Source organism: Mycteria americana, chromosome 1, assembly GCF_035582795.1.
Source record: "Mycteria americana isolate JAX WOST 10 ecotype Jacksonville Zoo and Gardens chromosome 1, USCA_MyAme_1.0, whole genome shotgun sequence".
NCBI lineage: Eukaryota > Metazoa > Chordata > Aves > Ciconiiformes > Ciconiidae > Mycteria > Mycteria americana.
This window is the reverse complement of record NC_134365.1, coordinates 7407104-7422135: the sequence shown is the minus strand read 5'-3', so window position 1 is coordinate 7422135 and position 15032 is coordinate 7407104. Positions and strand designations below refer to the sequence as shown.

Sequence of the window (15032 nt, the reverse complement as noted above, 5' to 3'; positions counted from 1 at the left end):
AGAGTGAGCTATGAAGGAACATCCCCCTAGGGAAGACCTCCTTGTCCTTGCCCGTAGCTGTGGTTTTCAGCCCATCACCAAGGAGTCCCTGGAGGTCATGGGTGCAAACTTAGGTGCCTGTAAGAGGCGATGAAGGCAAGCAGCCCAGATTTCCCATGCAAGCATCTGCAGTTCTGCTGGAGAAGCTTCTGCAAACCGAGAAAGGCTGAGCCGCTGTTTTCCCTTGTTCTACAGCAGTCTCTTTAGGCCTGGAGACCTGAATCTCAGCATAACACACTCATCCTGCCAACATGCCTCCTTCCCTTCCCCACTCTCTTTCCAGCCTTGAGATAGATGGGAGAAGACCACTTGGGGAGGCTCCTGTTGCTGAAGGACATCCCTACGATGGGCGCAGAGCACGAGGGAGAACCTCCTGCCCAGGGAGGAGCTTTTGCAGTCAGAAATCCTTGTTGAAGAAACCTGAGAAGAAAATGCATCACCGGCAGCAGCACACAATGCTGTTCTCAGGCTTCAGAGGTTCCCAGTAGCTGGTTAATGCCATTCCAAACAGAAACCTGTTTCTCTAGCTATAAATGTCAGTCGCAAGACTGATGGTTACACATGGCAGTTGCAGGTGTCTGGAACGACTCCAGTTAATTTATTTCAGGGTTGGGTCCTATTTTTCCTCTACGTTAATTTAAAGAGGGCTTTGCAACCATGAAGTCACTATAGCCCTTATCTCCTGACACATGAAAGCTGTAGGCTGAATAACTTATTAGCACCCTCGATAATGAAAAACACTTCAATATTTAGGACTAATGCAGATTTCCTGCTGAAAAAAAATAATATGTAAACAGCATCTGCAGCCATGTGCTCAAGGTAATAATTAAGGCGAATTATCTTTGCTATATGTATTAAAACAACATAATTGAAGTTAAGAAATTATATGTCCATATTAAAGAGAAGCAGATAATTTTTTGCTTAGGAAATTAACATCAAGTGGAGTAACTATTTCCATACCTAGAATAATCTCGGGCTGAATAAGAAAAATGAGAACCAGATGCCCAAATATTACATACCAGTTTCTGTGCTCCACCCTGAGAGCCCAGCGTGGAGCAGCCTCCATCCTTGGGCAGTGCTCTGCTTTCTCCCTTGAATGCACACGGTGGAGGCTGTGTGCAGTGGAGGGTCTCAGATGTTCATGGGTTTATGGAAAAGGTCCTTCTCCCTCAAGCACAGGGAAAGCATGCCGAGCATGATCTGGGGAGCGAGAAGTAAAAGGTGGTTCTTTTACTGATTGCCGAGGTATTTAAGATGTCGGGTATTTTATTGAGAAATCCACGCCGCTTCCCTAATGGCTAATCCAGTAAATAAATCTCACGCGCTCTGAGATGGAAGGAGTCATCATCAATTGCTGCTTAGAGCCGTGCAGGCCCGACTGGTGAGAAAGCAGCAATTAGCACTCATTAGCACTTATTTTCAGGTCTTCTTTATGGAAAAGGGTCATCAAAAGCAAGTTGAAAGTGTCCAGATTAACCAAAGTTCTTCGATAGTCTAACATTTCTGACTCAAACCCATTTGAAGTTTATCTGGTAGGTAGCAGAATGTAGGCAAGTCTTGTGCAGACTTAGGTTTTGGGGTTTCTACAGTGACTGCTAAAAGAAACTCATGCTGAAGGTTTTCCTGCCCTCAGGGTGTTCACAATAGATTTTTCTCATGGATTCATTATTGACTGTTAGAGAAACCACTATTGCAGCCTTTCCTTCAGGAGGGGGCTTTCAGAGCATCTCACTCTTGCCCATCTCTCCATCTAGCTGCCTAATTGCACCATATTTACTGTTTTTAAGAAAGCTCTTGATCACATCAGGTTAAAAATGGAGAGGTGTTGAGCAATAAACACACACAGCCCATCATCACACATGATTTTCCATAATTAAAAATTACCAGTAAATAATATTAATGCCTTTTTTTTGTTCCTCACTAAGGGTATTCACACTCCGAAGAACACAAAATGCGGCAAGGTAAACCCTTTGAGGACTTCCAACACAATGCTTTCTTCCTTTTTACGTGCCTGATCCCATTCTGCATCTCCTCTTCAAAAGATCCGCTATCCCTTTCCCAGATGTATGCGAGTACAAAAGATACCAGATGAGTTTTCTTCCCCTTGCTGTGAGATTAGAAAGAAAAATCTATCTCCAGGCAATCAAAATCTATCATCAAGCCCACCAGGTCCTTTTGCAGCTCAGTGATGCCAATCAAATAGTTTCTATGAGAGACTAACTGCTATTCCCGGATTCCGGCTGACCTCACTGCTTGGTGTGGATCATTGCCTCCTGGAAAGGGGTAAAAACCCAAATTCAAACCCAGTGCTGGAGCTGGATTCCCCCTCCTCTTCATCCCCGTGCTCTGAGAAGGGCTGGACCACCACATCCCCAAAAGAGATGGTGGCAGCCACGTGCACATAGGAAAACACCAAGGGCTGCCATCTGAAATCAGTGAAATCAAGCATGGATACAACTTTGAAAGGGCACGTGGCTCCCACAGGTGAGATCTGAAGTTCGAGTGGGGTTGTCTCATTAGATAAGGCAGAAATTTTCACCACATCTTGAAGAAGTAGGGTGAGGAAGGGTCTCAAGTAAGACCGAGCATAAGCAATATTATTCCTGCAGGTTCCCCAGACTCCCCTTGTAGCTTGCCTTAGGGCTAGGATTAGAATATTTTTTCCTCTGAGCTCTCTCCCTGCTCATCTTTGCTACATATTAGCTGATTTCTTTTAGAAACAACACATAGCTCAGCACCTTTTCCCATGTTGAAGGATTCAGATTTTTCTAATGGAATCACATGTTCTTGTGATACGATGAACTATCCCATAAACTATTCATTTAAAGGCACCTCTTAGTGCATCCCTGAGGCTGAGCTTGAGAGACCAGAAGGCAGTGGCTGAACATGCCTTGCACTCCGGCTGCTGAGACACTTTGACCCAGGCTAGGCTTGGGCAACCAACCAACCCTCCCGGCTCTGCCAGGGCACTGCCAGGCCCATAGCATGAGCGTCCGTGCCATTGCTGACTGCACAGCTGCAGGACAAGGCTCCCGGGCCGAGACCAGCACACACGACATGAACGCAGATCAAGGAGAAAACTCCACTTTTATTGAATGCAGGGACAGATGAAAAGTGGCAGCCCCAGGGTATCCAGGGCACTCACGGTGTCTTCGTGCTGCAAGAACAGCAGGCAGGCACTTAGCCAAGATGCCCCAGAGAAGCCCTGGCAAGGGGCTGTGCTAAATGTAGCCAAGAAAGTCGAAAAATCCACGGGGGAAAAAAGTCCTTCCTGACCCTAGACCCAGGGCTCAAGTGGCATCTTCGTGCTGCAAGAGCAGCAGGCAGTAAATTAGCCAAAATGGCCTAGCAAGGGGCTGTGCTCAATGCGACCAAGGCAAAAAAAAACCCCTGGGGACCAGTGACAATCCGCCCAGGGGAAAAACTTCCTTCCTGACCCCAGACCAGGGCCTTGTGGCATCTTCATACTGAAAAAGAAGCATCTAATTGCTGCAAGAGCAGCAGGCAGGAACTTATCCAAAATGGCCCGGAGGAGCCCTGCAAGGGTTTCTGCTCAATGCTGCCGAGGAAGGAAAAAAACCCCTGGGGACCAGCGCCAATCTCCCCAGGGGAAAAAAAATCCTTCCTGACCGCAGACCCAGGGCAGCTGTGGTGTCTTGGTGCTGCAAGAGCAGCAGGCAGTCGCTTACCCAAAATGGCCCAGGGGAGCCCTGGCAAGGGGCCGTGCTCAATGCTGCACAGGAAGGCGAAAAACCCCCAGGGACCAGTGCCAACCTGCCCCGGGTGGAAAAAATTCCTTCCTGACCCCAGAGCTGGCGATCGGCTGTTCCCTGAGCACGGTCACACCTACCAGGGATGCCACCACTGCCCGACCCCTTCCCTCCCGCAACACAGAGCCATCTCAGGGGCTTCCGAGAGTGGCAAAAAGCCCCCGGCCAGATCGACCTTGGGGGAGAGAATCCTTCCCGTGCCCGGCAGGACACCAGTGGGTGCTCCAGAGCACTGGGGGAAGGCGCTGATACCGATAGCCCTTGCGAGATCTTTGCAGCCCATTCCTTAGTGGCACGGGCTCCGCAGGGGACGAGGACAGCGAGCTCTGCAGCGCTCCTCAAGCACCGCGAATGTATTCCCGTGGTCTTGGCAAGCCACCAAGCCAACCTTTGCCACTGCTATCCAGCTGAAAAGGCCTGACAGCCCTGGGCACCTGCAGGTGTTTATGGTGCTGCTTGTCCTCCCCAGGAGCTTGTCTCCATTCCCCAAAGGAAGGATGAAGCAGGATTTCCATCCAGCAGATGTAACTTTGAACGTAGCCCTGCCGGGAGCTGGGATTACAGCAGAGAACCTCCAGCAGCCTCATCCAGCCTCAAGTTTTCTCCCCTCAGCCCCTCCAATTAAAACTGCTGGCTCCTCAAAGATGTCCTCTCCCATGCTGTGGGGCAGCCCATCCCTGTCCGATGGCGCAGCCTGGCAGGGGGGCACGGGAGGGTGCCCCTTTTGTCCTGCATGGTGACGGCTGCGTTGCCGGGTGGTGGCACTGGGACATGGGGGTGGCAGGGCCCCTCACGTCACAGTGGAGGGCCACATAGGAGGAAGGCCTTTGGGGTGCTGGCCCCGAAGTGGTCTCTATGCCCAGGGCCGGGGGCTGTCCCTGCCCTTGGTGGCCACGCACTGGGCACAGCTGGGACAGCCTGCTGGGCTCCCTTCCCGTGACCCTGTGCGGCAGGCTCCCGGCGTCACCGCGGCAGGGCCAAGAGTCAGGTCACAGCCTGGCCTTGGGCAGGGGCTTCTGCTGTGCCACAAGCAGCCAGGTAGCTCGTTAGCCGAGGGCAGCGTTGCCTGAGCTCTCAGCCTGGAGGGGTCCAGCGGAGCCTTTCCCCCTAGGACCGAGGGAGACCCGCTTCAGCACAGGGCTCGGGCCCTCCTTCTGCAAGCCATCCTCCCTGCCAGGGCTCCTGTGAGCAGAGGACATCATCCAAAGTCTTGCTGTGACAAGTCCTTGCAGGTATCTCCTGCTCTGCCCGCCCTGTTCATAAAGTGTAGCGGCTAGACCAGGGAGCGTGGGAAACACCCTGTCCTGCCTCGTGCCTCTGCAGAGTCAGCTTCCCGAGCAACGGCCATGGCCTAGGCTTCTGTAGGAGAGGGCAGCCATGCCTCTGGCACGAGGAGGGCTGCTACTCTTCAATGCAACGCTTCAAGCGACAGATCACCGCATGTGCCACTGCATTGAAGCTTCACGTTGCAGACCCAGCTGCGACCTTGGTCCTCGGGAAGAAAAGCTGGCCTGAGAAGGCAGGCCAGCCCCTTTGCTGACTGACACCTTGCACCGAGCGGCAAAGATGGTGTCAGGCTTGTTTTCATGGGGGCTCCCTGTTGTCCCCATTGCATAAACACCATCTTGAGTTCTCCAGGACAGAGAAGTTGTGGGTATGCCTCCTTCTTGTTTCCCTCCATACTCCCCCCCAAGCTGCCAGTGGCACAGGAGGGGAGGGTCTCAGGGCAGAGCTGGGAGCATGGAGGAGAAAGGAGGGTGAGTATGTGATGTGCAGCAGGGCTTTGCCCACCCCCCCGGTGCACCATGCACATGCCTAAGCAGACCTGGATGGGAAGAAACGCAGGCGAGCGGAGCACCAGGTGCTGGAGGCAGCTCTTAGTGCATTCCCGACCCCAAACCCAGGCACAAGTGACATCTTGCTGCTGCGAGAGCAGCAGGCAATAACTTGGAAAAGCCAACTTGAGAAGGCAAGCCAGCCCCTTTGCTGACTTCTACCGGCAAAGATGGTATGATAGGCCAAGTTGTTCCTTCTGGGATTAGAGCCTATCATCCACTGAAGTTAGAAAAACATGTTTCATGACTGCAGTAGATTTCTCTAAGCTTTTTGAGTTCACAGCTGTCCTCCATCTCTGGGGTGCCCCTTGAAGAAGTCCATCTGGGACTGGAGCATCTCTCTTGTGAGGAAAGGCAGAGAGAACTGGGACTGTTTCACCTAGAGAAGAGAAGGGGGAATCTCATCAATGTATATAACTATGGCAAGTTGAATATGAGTCGACAGTGTGCCCCGGCAGCCAAAAGGGCCAACCATGTCCTGGGGTGCATCAAGCACAGCATAGCTAGGCGGTCGAGGGAGGTGGTTGTCCCACTCTACAGTGCACTGATGCGGCCCCACCTCAAGTACTGTGTGCAGTTTTGGGCACTTCAATATAAGGACATCAAACTATTAGAGGGTAACCAAGATGGTGAAAGGTCTCAAGGGCAAGACTTACAAGGAGCGGCTGAGGTGACTTGGTTTGTTCAGCTTGGAGAAGAGAAGGCTGAGGGGTGACCTCATCGCAGTCTACACCTTCCTCAAGGGGGGCAGTGGAGGGAGAAATGCTGATCTCCTCTCTCTGGTCACCAGCGGTAGGACACGAAGAAATGCAATGAAGTTGCATCAGGGGAAGTTCAGATTGGACATTAGGAAAAGGTTCTTTACTAAGAGGGTGGTCAGTCACTGGGACAGGCTCCCCAGGGAAGTGGTCACAGCCCCAAGCCTGTCAGAGTTCAAGCAGTGTCTGGACAATGCTTTTAGTCATATGGTTTAGTTTTAGGTAGTCCTGTGAGGAGCAGGGAGTTGGACTCAATGATCCTTATGGGTCCCTTCCAACTTGAGATATTCATAGAATCATTTTGGTTGAAAGGAACTTTAAGATCAAGTCCAACCGCAAACCTAGCACTACTGAGTCCACCACTATACCATGTCCCTAAGTGCCGCTTCTACATGTCTTTTGAATACCTCCAGGGATGGTGACTCAACCACTTCCCTGGGCAGCCTGTTCCAATGCTTGACAACCCTTTCAGTGAAGAAATTTTCCCTAATATCCAGTCTAAACCTCCCCTGGTGCAACTTGAGGCCATTTCCTCTTGTCCTATCACCTGTTACCTGGGAGAAGAGACCGACCCCCACCTCTCTACAACCTCCTTTCAGGTAGCTGTAGAGAGCGATGAGGTCTCCCCTCAGCCTCCTTTTCTCCAGGCTAAACAACCCCAGCTCCCTCAGCTGCTCCTCATCAGCCTTGTGCTCCAGACCCTTCCCCAGCTTCGTTGCCCTCCTTTGGACTCGCTCCAGCACCTCAATGTCTCTCTTGTAGTGAGGGGCCCAAAACTGAACACAGTATTCAAGGTGTGGTCTCACCAGTGCCGAGTACAGGGGGACAATCACTTCCCTAGTCCTGCTGGCCACACTATTTCTGATACAAGCCAGGCTTCCTTGACCTGGCTTCCTTGGCCACCTGGGCACACTGCTGGCTCATATTCAGCCGGCTGTCAACCAACACCCCCAGGTCCTTTTCCACCGGGCAACTTTCCAGCCACTCTTCCCCAAGCCTGTAGCGTTGCATGGGGTTGTTGTGACTCAAGTGCAGGGCCCAGAACTGAGCCTTGTTGAACCTCACACAATTAGCCTTGGCCCATCGATCTGGCCTGTCCAGGTCCCTCTGCAGAGCCTTCCTGCCCTCAATAGTATTCTATGATTCTACGATTCAATCTTTGGCTGCTCTCCAATGACCGACGTATTTCTTGCAATATTGTGCCTAAAATGACACATCGCAGTACACCATCCCCACATCAAACAAAATAATCTCTCTCATTTCTTCCATCCCTCTCTCCTGCTAGCCCAGAATGACACCTCCCTTCTTCCTCCCCCAACAGCTTATTATCACCTTGTATTTAATGGTCTCTACTGTAACTTATCCACTCCCACTGTACTGCTGCGCTGCCAGCTCTTTCCCCATTTTCTACTTGAATGTCTGATTTCTCCTAACTACAGCACTTTGCACTTGCCTTTATCAAATTTCTTGTTATTTCAGGCCATTTTTCCTGCATGTTATGGCCATTCTAAATTCCGATACAGCCCTGGAAAGTACCTGCATGTATTCTCAAGTCAGTGACAACCGCAGATTTTTATATGGGCTATTTATCTCACCCCCCCAGTCATTAATGAAGTTATGGAAAAATACAGTCCCTACTATAAAATGTATAGTGGTCTCACTCAAAATACCCTCTTCTGGCTACATACCAATAACTATTCCAAGTGCAATTTTCCTGCTACATTGTGATAACTTAGCTCGTTTCCTTCTTTTGCTTGTAAAAAGGATATAGTGAGGCAAAGAAAACATTAAATGCCTCAGTTTTCTCTGAATCATCCATCATTTTTTCTCCATCCCCTCATTTTTTCACTCTTAATCATGTGCCTTTCCTTCCAGTTTCTGCAGTTTCATTTTGATTGATCCTTACAAGTCCTCGCTATGCCATTTTTTCTTCACATTAGGAGATTGCTGCTGGGCCATTAAAAAAAGTGCCTCTCTTTCAGTTATCCCACCCATCATCTCCCAACACGGACCCAGGCACCAACACCCACACTTACCGAAACTGCCTTTTGAGGTCCTTGTTCTGCTCCTCTCATGTCCCTGCTTTCTCAAGAGCACCAAATACCAACTCTACAGCCACTTTCACGTGAATTACCTCTGGCTTTAAGATTTTTAACCACTTCTAATAAACCTGACTATAATCCAGAACAGTCAACTCTAGAATAATACCCTGTACCTTCTGAAATACAAACTCTATCCTCGGGGGGGGGGGGGGGTGGGGGTGGGGGGAGTGGTTAAAAAAAAAAAATCAAGTCTTTTACTTTCCCAACAGATACCCAAGTAGCAAATACCTCCCATTTCTACCAGACTTCATAGTTAGGGGGTACTGGTGGATGAAAAGCTGGACATGAGCCAGCAATGTGCACTCGCAGCCCAGAAGGCCAACCGTATGCTGGGCTGCATCACAAGAAGCGTGGCCAGCAGGTCAGGGAGGTGATTCTGCCCCTCTACTCTGCTCTGGTGAGACCCCACCTGCAGTGCTGCGTCCAGCTCTGGAGCCCTCAGCACAGGAAAGACATGGACCTGTTGGAGCAGGTCCAGAGGAGGGCCACAAAAATGACCAGAGGGATGGAACACCTCTCCCGTAAGGACAGGCTGAGAGAGTTGGGGTTGTTCAGCCTGGAGAAGAGAAGGCTCCAGGGACACCTTCTTGCAGCCTTTCAGTGCTTAAAGGGGGCTTATTAGAAAGATGGGGACAGACTTTTTAGCAGGGCCTGTAGCGATAGGACAAGGGGTAATGGGTTTAAACTGAAAGAGGGTCAGTTATATTGACATTAAAGAAGAAATTTTTCATGATAAAGTTGGTGGGACACAGGAACAGGCTGCCCAGAGAAGCTGTGGATGCCCCCTCCCTGGAAGCGTTCAAGGCCAGGTTGGAGAGGGCTCTGATCAACCTGATCTAGTTGAAGACATCCCTGCCCATGGCAGGGGGGTTGGACTAGATGATCTTTAAAGGTCCCTTCCAACCCAAACCATTCTACAATTCCCAGGCTTGGGAAATACAGTTAGTGCTCAGCATCATGCCTCCAGCCCTTCCTGAACCACAGGTGTCTCTGTTCCAGTGCTGCAGTTTATCTCCCAAAGTCTCTGCAATGCCCATCAACCATTTTTGACATATATTGACATTAAGTTCCTCCTGTGTATTCCTCATACCGGTGTACAGACGTTTTAGCTTAACATGTTGCTTCATTCTCTCTCCTGGCTCTTACAGCGCCAGCTCCAATGAATAATTAATTTACATCAATGAAGTGCAACAGTCTGTCAGGACATAAGAGTTTCACAGCAGAAGGTAAGACAGAAACCAAAATTTCAAGCCCATCCACCATCTGGATTCGAGCCCTAAAGACTAGAAATAACAAGTATTGATTGTTTTCTTTCTCTTGGCTACAAATGCTGTTTAGGAGTCACAAATCTCTCCTGAAAGTTTATTTGTAACTAGCATGCTTCCATGGAGAAACATTCTGAGAAGTCAGCATTTTCGACTGACCAGCCAACCAACCTTTCCCTACAGCCTGCCATAACACATCATTGGAAGAAGCCTGGTCAGCTATTAAGAGGACCTTAGAGCGGTCAAAACACTCTCGGTACCCAGGGTACCCATTGCTATAATAGTTCACACACAGAAATGTAGCAGGTGCCCTGTCCCCCCCACTCTTACTGCAGTGCTGATGTCTCTATTACTATAAAAATCTATAATCATACATTACTGCTGAAGGACTCTGTACCTTTGAGAAAGCTTCAGGTCTGCACAAAATACCCCAGTTATGGCAACAAGTCTTATTTTAATTCTATATAACTTCAGGATGACCACAAGCTGGAGACTTTCTCTTTACAGAGGTCGAATTCAAACAGAAATAAAGACACTGTTAATTCAACATCCAGGCAAACTTTTAAGACAGATTTATTAAGCCTCTAAATATCAGCATTACCAAGGATCCATCATGAGTTAAAAGCACTATGGTCTGTTTCTGTATTACACTTTCAGGCCCATTTTCTCTTAGCCAAAGATACGTACTTTAGTTCAATATTATTTCTTGAAGTGATAGACTTACTATCCAAACACAATCTGAATTGTATAATCTTGGCCTCTAAGGTTGAAATTATTTACCAGTTGCCAAGCTGATTTGCTTATTTATACTCACTGACAGATACTCCGTGGTCTTCTCCATCTATTCGACACTTCAGATTCAGGACAGTTGTGAAAGCTAAACTAACTCAGTCGTGCACAAAGGTACCAGAAGTATTTTTACACAGGTTTGTGCCACACTATTACCCACCTCCGTGCTACCACTGATCTATTTTGGAATCCTTTCATCTGGCAACACTCTCTTGAAAGCCTGAAACCATGACAGTTTAGTCTAACAGTCTATATTGCTTAAATGGGCATCTGAACTGCATCTCAGAGTACCTTTTTTCCAGCCAGCACTGCATCCTGGACATCAGCAACAGGAGAGTGCATAAGAATGAGATACATGAAATTTCTATTCAGTTGGGATTTTTACAAGCCATACACTGTGACCAGAATCCAACAAGTGGTATTCATTTTACTGAGACTCAGAGCTGGCTATTATTCCCCTACTTTTAGGGTTTTTTTTCAGATATTATAGAGCACCACTCAAAAAAATCTCTAAGAGGGAGGCAAAAAGTGGACAGAGAGAGGTTTTAAAATTCAGATCAGTATTATCCATGCTGCTGCTTATTTTAATCTTAACATTCACCCAAATATTAGATTGGTGGGTCAGGAAAGATGAGGACAACATTGGAAAAAGAAGAGTCAAAGGAGTACAAACAGAACAGTCTGCAGCCCAGAAATACAGGAGCATTATTCAAAATCCTGAACTAAGCCGGTACACGTTAGTAACTACCACTCTTGGGGTTACTGTAATCCTGATCCCCACTATCCATCTGGGAGATTAAATATCACAAGCATTGGCAGTGAAACAATTAAGACTTTTCTTTGGCGCTCCTGGCAGAGCTGCAGGCCAAGAACTGCACCTCGCTACACTTGAGCCATTGGACATAGCCAGACTTCTTAAGAGGATGCAGTTTGGCAAGCATCTGTATAAAACAATCCCATGCTACCTCACTCTAAAACTTCCCATGTTTGTTATCTAGGTGAGATTACAAACATCTTTATATAATGTTTTAAGCATATAACTAAGAATGTATAGTGTATCGTTAGTCCTTATTCAGCAAACAGTGATCATATCGTTGAATCATATGAACGAGGGCCTGGACAATTGCAATTTTGTATTTTCAAATTGCTGTATGATGGCTAGAGGCAGAAACTGATTTTATGATGACCCAAAATAGAATTAAAAGTGTCATACATTATTCAGTTTAAAACTGATCTGAAGCATTTTTAATGTGGCAACATCAGCTTCCTCACCTCCCCAAGAGGATTATGTTTGTTAATTATCCTCACAGATCAAAGGTCATATGGGATGAAAATTATTTTAGAAGAGGAATCTTTAACCTAGCAGGCAAAAAAAATTCAACATCTGGTTACCTGAAATTGAGAAAGAAGCAAAGTAAATATAAAGTATGTATTTAAATTGTAAGGATATGACATTTTGGGGAATCTGATTATGTAGAACAGATTTTTATAGTGGGGACTCTTTCTGTATCAGGACCTGACCGTGGGACTAGTATTTTTGCTCTGCTAACCTTTTATGGTGTTCATTAAGACTAAGCGCAGAGCAAGTGGCATAAGTTCCTGCAATTCTGAAATAGTTATCAGTGTTTGACAGCTTGGCTGAGCAGTCCATTAATTCAGATTGGTCATCTGTTAGCAAATCATAAGGGAGAAAAACAAACTTTGAATTCACTTATCACTAGCATATGACTATAAAGAGAAGTCTTTGAGTATGTTAAACAGCTGTTGAAACTGATGAGGGATGGAGGGGTAAGCTGTGCCAGAGGGCACAGGGTAGAAGGCAGGAGCAGCACAGCATGTTATTATGGTGGTCCTTTAACTAGAGGACCAGCACAGGCTAGCAACAAGCAAAGCCGTTTAGGGAGTCGGGTGCTGCGCCAGTGTCCCATTCCACTGCGATTTGTTCTAGAAGAGCTGAACTAAAAATGCAGAGCACCCACAGAAGACTGCAGTTCTTGCAAACGTATGAAAGCTGCCAGCAAATGTTAAGAGCTCTGCACTGATGATAGTCAGTTCACATGGGGATGCCATTTTTGGAATAAATAATAAAGTCAAGAAACAAAGGACTGTTAAAAGGCTACCGCTCCAGCCTACTCACCTAAAGGGACATGCTAGAGAGCACGGGGTCCCGTCAAACTGGTCCCGACACCGTATATGTTCTGGTGAATATCCAGCACAGAAAGCTGTTATAACGGTAAATTAATTAGTGGAGCCCACAAAAGAGATGCAGGAAACTATCTTACAGCTTTAAACCAAGAATCGGTATTTTTTAAAGACAATACTCTGTAGTTCAGAAGCATTTATGAATCTGCTGGGAATTTCAGGGCATTATCTGTGTAAAGGAAGTGTGGTTAGATCATCACAATAGTTTACGTTACAGCTAGAAACTTTAGAAGGAAAAGGAAAGCTTTGTTGATTTTTTTACGTTTTGCAGCTCCTGCCTGATCTAGAGACATTTATACTCAAATAATCCCTCTGATAAGGGTGAGAAAAACTCATCCGAAGTCCTGCAGTATGGCAGGATTAGGTATAGCCCAGCCCTGACTTAATGATCATCTAATTTGTGTACAAAAAGCTACTGAGAAGGAGATTCCATCGCTTCAAGGGTAGGGCAGATCCTGTACTCTCAGACTCCAGGAGCTTTAATCTGTGATGTTTCATCAATGTATTTGGTAGAACTGGATTCTTAATCTGCATAACCTTTAACCAGAGTAAGTATTCATTCAAAACTGAAGCTAAATAAAGGCAGTAAGTAATAATTTAACATCTAAACTCAGATTTAACATCTAAGAACAGATTGTAACCAAGCACCATATCAATTTGACAGCAAAAGCAAGGCAAAGAAACATGAACAGCTTTATATACACACACAATGTATCACATAACTGGTTCGAAATGGGAACCAATTTCCAGGGGCTATAAGCACCTCCAAACATCCTTTTGTTTCAACAGGAATTGTGCACACTGTTAACAAATTACTGATGCCATGCAAACACCTATATCCAAAACTTAGTTGGTTCTTCATCTGAAACTGTCCTCCCCCACCTCCCAAATAACAACAATCAGTAACAAGAGATTCCGTTTCCCCAAATTTAGCCAAGCTTCCTTTTATACAAAAAACATGAAGAAGTACCAAATGAACACAGAATTTTAAGAGCTGAAAGAGTAATCATTTTCTGAAGAAATTCAGAGATGTGATACAAAAGAAACAAGACTGAGTCCCTGTATAAAATTACAGCTTGATGTTATGTTTAACTATTTATATTAAAGCCACAGATGATGTCTACTATGTAATCACATTAAAAAATAATTTTCAAGAAAGCTTTACTAGGAAAATGAAATTTGGTGAAGTTTAACAAATTTCAAGGCTTTAGCTACTGTGAAAATATTACTTTACTTGAAATGCATTCAGAATTTCAAATTCCTGAAATGCAAAACTTTCAAACCTTAGTCTACTATAGCTATAGCTGTTCTCCGAAATGAAGTATTAGCCCTCATTAAAAAAGAAAAAAAAAATCCCTTCTCCATTTTTTTTTCTTTTCTTTTTTTACATAAAGGAAGGATGATAAGTGCTCCCAAAACAAAGTCAATATACAATTTTAAAAGGTTACAACAGACAAAAAGTACATTCCTTTCTTTCCTTGTGACTATATTTTAAGCAAGACTGTGCCTAAATTCAGAGAATGCTTGATGTTTTAACTGCACAAGCATTAAATGTTGTGATATTTCTCACTGAAGAGTCCGATGGCATACTTCAATGGCATCAATCTTCACATTATGAGATGGGAAAGCAGTCGTTCAGTTGCACACAGATTGTTGCTTGCTTGCACCATGGTATAATTGCATTCAACCTGGAATCCAGTGAGAACTCACCCTGACCTTTCATGTTTCCCTGACAAAGCTTTTCTACACTTTCATATAAACCAACAGACACACAGGATGAACAGCTCTTCAGTTCTTTCACTGACTATAAAAAGCAGGTTTTCTTTAACTCGATAGCTTAATAGTTACACTAAATATAGCTTTTGCCACATTTCTTGCTTGTAATTCAATGTAATGCTTCTTGATACCTCAGTCATCATCTTGCTGATTTCTTTTCTGTCAATGGAACAGGAGAGTTCATAATGTTAGGACACAGTTATCTGAAGTAAGAGCACTAATAAATCATGACAAGTGTTTCCAGATACAATGGATATTAGACAATGACTGCATTTCTAAGCCATTTTTTGAATGCTAAGGGATAATGTTTTCAGCAAATGCAATAGCAATATCAACCCTCTCCCCCATCCCAAACATTCCATTCCAGTAAAGAACAAGATTTGCTCCATACATTAACCACAACAGAATATACAAGAACCAGAAAACATGATGGTGGTGGCAGAAGACAGCGGTCAAGATGAAGGCAACCTGCCCTCCCTTCCCTAGTTTACAAAGA

At 46.0% G+C, this 15032-nt stretch overlaps 1 protein-coding gene across 2 annotated transcripts in view; it reads right to left on the bottom strand.

Moving 5' to 3' along the window:
• Nucleotides 1–10318: 10318 nt before the first annotated feature.
• The window catches only part of CDC123 (cell division cycle 123), a 38753-nt gene continuing 34039 nt past the window's right edge, over nt 10319–15032 (bottom strand). For both annotated transcript variants that reach the window (XM_075524599.1, XM_075524536.1), the window contains one exon: nt 10319–14695. In XM_075524599.1, the coding sequence (XP_075380714.1) occupies nt 14669–14695 (27 nt within the window). In that variant the 3' untranslated portion in view covers nt 10319–14668. The remainder of the gene's footprint in view (nt 14696–15032) is intronic.